Source organism: Schistocerca americana, chromosome 2 (assembly GCF_021461395.2).
Source record: "Schistocerca americana isolate TAMUIC-IGC-003095 chromosome 2, iqSchAmer2.1, whole genome shotgun sequence".
NCBI classification, from domain to species: domain Eukaryota; kingdom Metazoa; phylum Arthropoda; class Insecta; order Orthoptera; family Acrididae; genus Schistocerca; species Schistocerca americana.
This window is the reverse complement of record NC_060120.1, coordinates 471,040,684-471,046,683: the sequence shown is the minus strand read 5'-3', so window position 1 is coordinate 471,046,683 and position 6,000 is coordinate 471,040,684. Positions and strand designations below refer to the sequence as shown.

The following is a 6,000-nucleotide window of genomic DNA, read 5'->3' as shown; positions in this document are numbered from 1 at the left end:
AGAGTCAAGAAATTAACGGAAAACCTAAAGGTGCATGACAGACTGGGGATTCGAGCCGTCGCACTGCTGAACACGAGTGCAGTGTCTGACCACGGCACCACCTAGCTCGTTAAAGATAACGTCTACCTGACACAATACGTGACTGGTCGCCTGACGACATGGAACACTCAGCTAAATTTCTTTTTTTTTCGTCTATGATCATAAAATCGTTTGGCCCTTAGACTACTGGTTTCGGCCAGCGATGACCATCTTCAGATCTATTTCATAGCATGTCTTAATATAATGCAGCCATAGTGGCAACATCAATAGATCTAAAGATGGTCATTGCTGACCGAAATCGTAGTCTAAGGACCAACCAATTTTGGGATCACAGACGGAAATAAAAGAAATTTATCGGACACTTTCTGGATCATTGTTCTACTCGCGACTATGTTGAAGCTTGTATCACTCAGATAACATTCTTGTAGGCCTTCCAAACGCTTGTGTAGGGATCGCTTATCCCCATACAGCTGATCGATTGGCTAAAAATTATCTTCAGACCAGTTTTTCATATCTTAGTGTATGTACGTTGACAGATACTAACTGTGAAATGATTATCCGGTTTTTATAAATATTCAGAGATTTTGGTCGCTAATACGAGGCAACAAGAAATTTTAAAGGCGAAAGATTTTGCCTAAAACAAGGTTTCGAGACTTAACTAGGAATAGCCTTCACATTTATCGCTACATTATCCTCCTTTCGCATTTCATAATACCTAACTACCAGTTTTTCGATTTCGCCGCGTTTGTCGTGTACGCATTGTCAGCGAGCCGTTATCCTTGTTTCTGTGCCAGGGCACGTGTGCCCGCTAGCCGCAGTGCATCGGCGTTCAGCGAGTGTGGCGGACGGCTCTGGGATCGCAACAACACGGCAGCATGGCGGCCGCTCTTCTGACGGCCGCAGTCTTACTGGTGGCTCTGAACGTCGGTAAGTGGTGCCAACGTGCGGGACACTGCGCTGGAACAAAAATGTTCAAATGTGTGTGAAATCTTATGGGACTTAACTGCTAAGGTCATCAGTCCCTAAGCTTACACACTACTTAACCTAAATTATCCTAAGGACACACACACACACACACACACACACACACACACACGCACACACACACACACACATCCGAGAGAGACTCGAACCTCCGCCGGGACCAGCCACACAGTCCATGACTGCAGCCCCTTAGACCGCTCGGCTAACCCCGCGCGGCTGCGCTGGAACGAACCTTCCTCAGAGATCAAATCTTTGTACTGGGTACTACACAGATTATTTTATATGAAGTAATTACAAATTAACAATTTCCGTTTCTTCCTTTATGCACACTGTGAAACCTTATATCTTTTCAAATTTTATGATTCTAGGTCAAAGGGCAGTCGGTATTCTCATAACACGCGAGACTAGTGTTTCCCAACCTTTCTTAGACCGTTACCCCTGAGTGCAATCAGAGGTCAGATAGTACCCCTTCTGTCGTCTCTTGCTACCCTCTCCCACATTATCGCCAACTTTAGCATGCAACTAAACTATAGACTGAAAGATTTTTCTTTCTTTCTTTCTTTTTATTTTGCCGGCCGCGGTGGTCCCGCGGTTCTAGGCGCGCAGTCAGGAACCGTGCGACTGCTACGGTCGCAGGTTCGAATCCTGCCTCGGGCATGGATGTGTGTGATGTCCTTAGGTTAGTTAGGTTTAAGTAGTTCTAAGTTCTAGGGGACTGATGACCACATCAGTTGAGTCCCACAGTGCTCAGAGCCATTTGAACCATTTTTATTTTTATTTTTAAAATGATGAAAGATGAAATTTAGTTTGTGTTTGTGTGTGTACGGGGTTTTGTGTGTGTCTGTGTACGTGTGCGTGTGTCAGAACAAATGACGAAGGAATTCGTGGTGCACCGCAAGTGCTACCCACAACTCCTTCTCAGAAAAGAAAGCTAACTATCCACAGTCGTGGGAGACACTTACTACGAAACATACTTCCCTTGTACTAACTCCTCTCCATTGCGGGACTTGCTTTACCTTCACACTGCAGCCCCATTTAAAATCAAACAAGTTCAGATGTGTGCGCTATACTTACTGTTCGTAAATCACTTGGTTGCTGCACTCCTTACTTCCGAAATGGCAGAAATTGGGCGACTTCAGGCTGTTAATGCTTTGTGTCCAGCGACTCTAATAATAATAATAATAATAATAATAATAATAATAATAATGATAATGATAATAATACAGCTGTGTACAGCACTGTAGTAGCCCTTATGTAGTTACTACAGTGTCGTGCTCACAAATAATTCATTTATCTGTTTCGAAGCGAGTAGTGAACAAATTTCTGGATTACTGCAGGTACTATCTATAACTTGGAGCAGACGTTTGCTTGAGACGTTTAGTATTGTTGCGCATATATTTCACTTTTATCATCAGCGATGTACGGGACACAGCACAAAATATGTGTGGACTATACGAGGAGCCTGTAATCTCCACCGCATTAATGCTACTAATTGAGAAAAAATAATTATTAATAACTTATATAATCAATATTAATTGTGACGATAGTAATGATCTTCTGAAAATTTAGTATCTTGACTGAAACATAATCGAATTGTTTAGTTTTTACCCCTAAAGAAATTCATTTTATCTCTCAAGGGATAATTACTCTCATATTGGGAGCCACTGCGCTTGACCAATATTTGTAGATCTACTGCTGTCCTTGTCGGACAAAAAATTTATCATTTTTCATTTGCGTAACTGGTTTACATCTTGCCCTGAACTAACGGATTGCCAGTTCCCTCCCTTAAAATTACGTAATTTTCAGCTCCATGGCAGATTAAAACTGTGCGTCGGACCAGGACTCGAACACGTAATCTTTACCTTGCGCGAGTGAGTCCTCTACCGACTGAGCTATGCAAGCTCCACTGGCGATCACCCACAATATACTTACGAAAGACCTCAGGTTCGAGGCCCGGTGTGGACCACAGTTTCAGTGTTCCAGGAAATTTAAAACCTGTGCGGACGCCGACAGAGAATGAATATTACTCTGGGAACTCAGGTCTCTGTCCATCTATTTGTATTCTGTCTCCTTCACTATAACGCAGTGCTCAGGTGTACATCCGATAGCTGACAAACTTGTTCTGTTTCTTGCGTCCTTTACAACACGCCTCTTTAAATATCGTCAGATTTCCTTTTATATATATGATTTTGTTTTAGTTAAAATACTGAAAAAAAATTACCTGGTGTAATTTTAATGTATGTGAGTTCGGTTGCACAGCTCTGGGGTTTGCCGTTTTGTATACACAGTGCGTAGTCAGATATCACACTTACTCACCTCGTGAATATCAGACTGAATTGTGGGCCTGACATTATGTTTTGTCACGTGTAGCAAAGAAATATACTGTAGTTTTGAGTACGTGTCTGATTCAACAGCCTCAGCCTGTAGAAGGATAGTCTAAATTCAGTGTCAATTGAGTGAGTACATTAAGTAAGCCGGCCGCGGTGGTCTAGGCGCGCAGTCCGGAACCGCGCGGCTGCTACGGTCGCAGGTTCGAATCCTGCCTCGTGCATGGATGTGTGTGATGTCCTTAGGTTAGTTAGGTTTAAGTAGTTCTAAGTTCTAGGGGACTGATGACCACAGATGTTAAGTCCCATAGTGCTCAGAGCCATTTGAACCATTTTGAACATTAAGTAAGGTGTAGATAAGGTTCAAATACACAAAAGCGCCAAAGAAACTGTTATAGGCATGCGTATTCAAATACAGAAATTTGTAAACAGACAAAATACGGCTCTGCGGTCGGCAACGACTATATAAGACAAAAATTTTGGCGCAGTTGTTAGATCGGTACTGCTGCTACAATGACAGGTTATCAAGATTTAAGTGAGTTTGAACGTGGTGTTATAGTCGGCGCACCAGCGATGGGACACAGCATCTCCGAGGCAGTGATGATGTGGGAATTTTCCTATACCACCAATTAGTCGGAATGCACAATGAACATTAATGGATGCAGGTGATCAGACAGGACGCTTAAATGCTTGTCATCCGTCAGAATCGTTTTTAGACGTATCAGGGCTCCCATATCACTGCAGCTGCACACGCCCCACACCATTACAGAGCCTCCACCAGCTTGGACAGTCCACTGCTGACATGTAGGGTTAATGGATTCATAAGGTTGTCTTCATACCTGTGCGCGTCTATCCGTTCGATACAGTTTGAAACGAGGCTCGTCCGACCTGGCAACGTGTATCCAGTTATCAACAGTCCAATGTCGCTGTTGACAGACTCAGGCGAGACGTAGAGCTTCGAGTCGTGCAGTCACCAAGAGTACACAAGTGGGACTTCGGCTCCGAAAACCGATTTCAATGATGTTTCGTTGAATGGTTCGCAAACTGACATTTGTTGATGGCTCTTGATGGACCAGCAATGAAATCTGCAGCAATTTGCGGAAGGGTTGCACTTCTGTCATGTTGAACGATTCTGTTCAGTTGTCGTTAGTCCCGTTCTTGCATGATATTTTTCCAGCCGCAGCGATGTCGGCGATGTGTTTTACCGGATTACTGATTTTCATGGTACACTCGTGAAATGGTCTTACGGGAAAATCCCCACCTCGTAGAAGCTGGTTCCCAGCGGTCGTGCGCTGACTATAACACCGCGATCAAACTCACTTAAATCTTGATCATCTGCCATTTTAGCAGCAGTCACCGATCTAACAACTGTGTCAGACACTTGTTGTCTTACATGGGCGTTGCCGACCGCAGCGCCGCATTCTGCCTGTTTACATATCTCTGTATTTGGGTATGCATGGCTATATCAGTTTCCTTAGCGCTTCAGTGTAATAGCATGGGGTTACAGAAACTCGTCTCTGTGTTTTACGCTTACGTTAATTGGGTCTTAGGAGTCGTTTTATAAACCAATGTCTATGCTCTTTTTCACTTTCAGTGTAAATACGCGAAGTACCGTTAAGAGCAGACCAGTTCAAATGGCTCTGAGCACTATGGGACTTAACATCTGTGGTCATCAGTCCCCTAGAACTTAGAACTACTTAAACCTAACTAACCTAAGGACATCACACACATCCATGCCCGAGGCAGGATTCGAACCTGCGACCGTAGCAGTCGCGCGGTTCCGGACTGAGCACCTTAACCGCGAGACCACCGCGGCAGGCGAGAAGACCAGTAAGTAAGTCCAGAGTCTCATTTTCGTATCACCACCATGTGTACCTCCACAGCCTGACAGTCGTCAAATTTCTACCAACCACAGAGGGCCGAAAAATCTCAGCTCCCCGTCTCACTGCTGCACGCTGCGGCTTGCGTGCTACGGACGGATGACCTCAAATCCCGCGTCACCTCTGATTTGAGTGTGAGCTTCAAAATACACTACTGGCCATTAAAATCGCTACACGAAGAAGAAATGCAGATGATAAACGGGTATTCATTGGAGAAATGTATTATACCAGAACTGACATGTGATTACAATTTCACTCAATTTGGGTGCATAGATCCTGAGAAATGATTACCCAGAACACCCACCTCTGGCCGTAATAACGGCCTTGGTACGCCTGGGCATTGAGTCAAACAGAGCTTGGATGGCGTGTACAGGTACAGCTGCCCATACAGCTTCAACACGATACCACAGTTCATCAAGAGTAGTGATTGGCGTATTGTGACGACGAGCCGGTTGCTCGGCCAGAATGTGCTGGCCAGGGCAGCAGTCGAACATTTTCTGTATCCAGAAAGGGCCGTACAGGACCTGGAACATGCGGTCATTGATTATCCTGCTGAATGTAGGGTTTCGCAGGGATCGAATGAAGGGTAGAGTCACTGATCGTAACACATCTGATCTGTAACGTCCACTGTTCAAAGTGCCGTCAATGCGAACAATAGGTGACCGAGACGTGTAACCAATGGCACCCCATAACATCACGCCGGGTGATACGCCAGTATGGCGATGACGAATACACGCTTCCAATGTGCGTTCACCGCGATGTCGCCAAAC

At 44.7% G+C, this 6,000-nt stretch overlaps 1 protein-coding gene across 1 annotated transcript in view; it reads left to right on the top strand.

Moving 5' to 3' along the window:
• Positions 1–844: 844 nt before the first annotated feature.
• LOC124594104 (lysosomal acid glucosylceramidase-like) overlaps positions 845–6,000 on the top strand; it is a 175,731-nt gene continuing 170,575 nt past the window's right edge. The window contains exon 1 of the mRNA XM_047132455.1: positions 845–966. Coding sequence (XP_046988411.1) covers positions 915–966 — 52 coding nt within the window. The 5' untranslated portion in view covers positions 845–914. The remainder of the gene's footprint in view (positions 967–6,000) is intronic.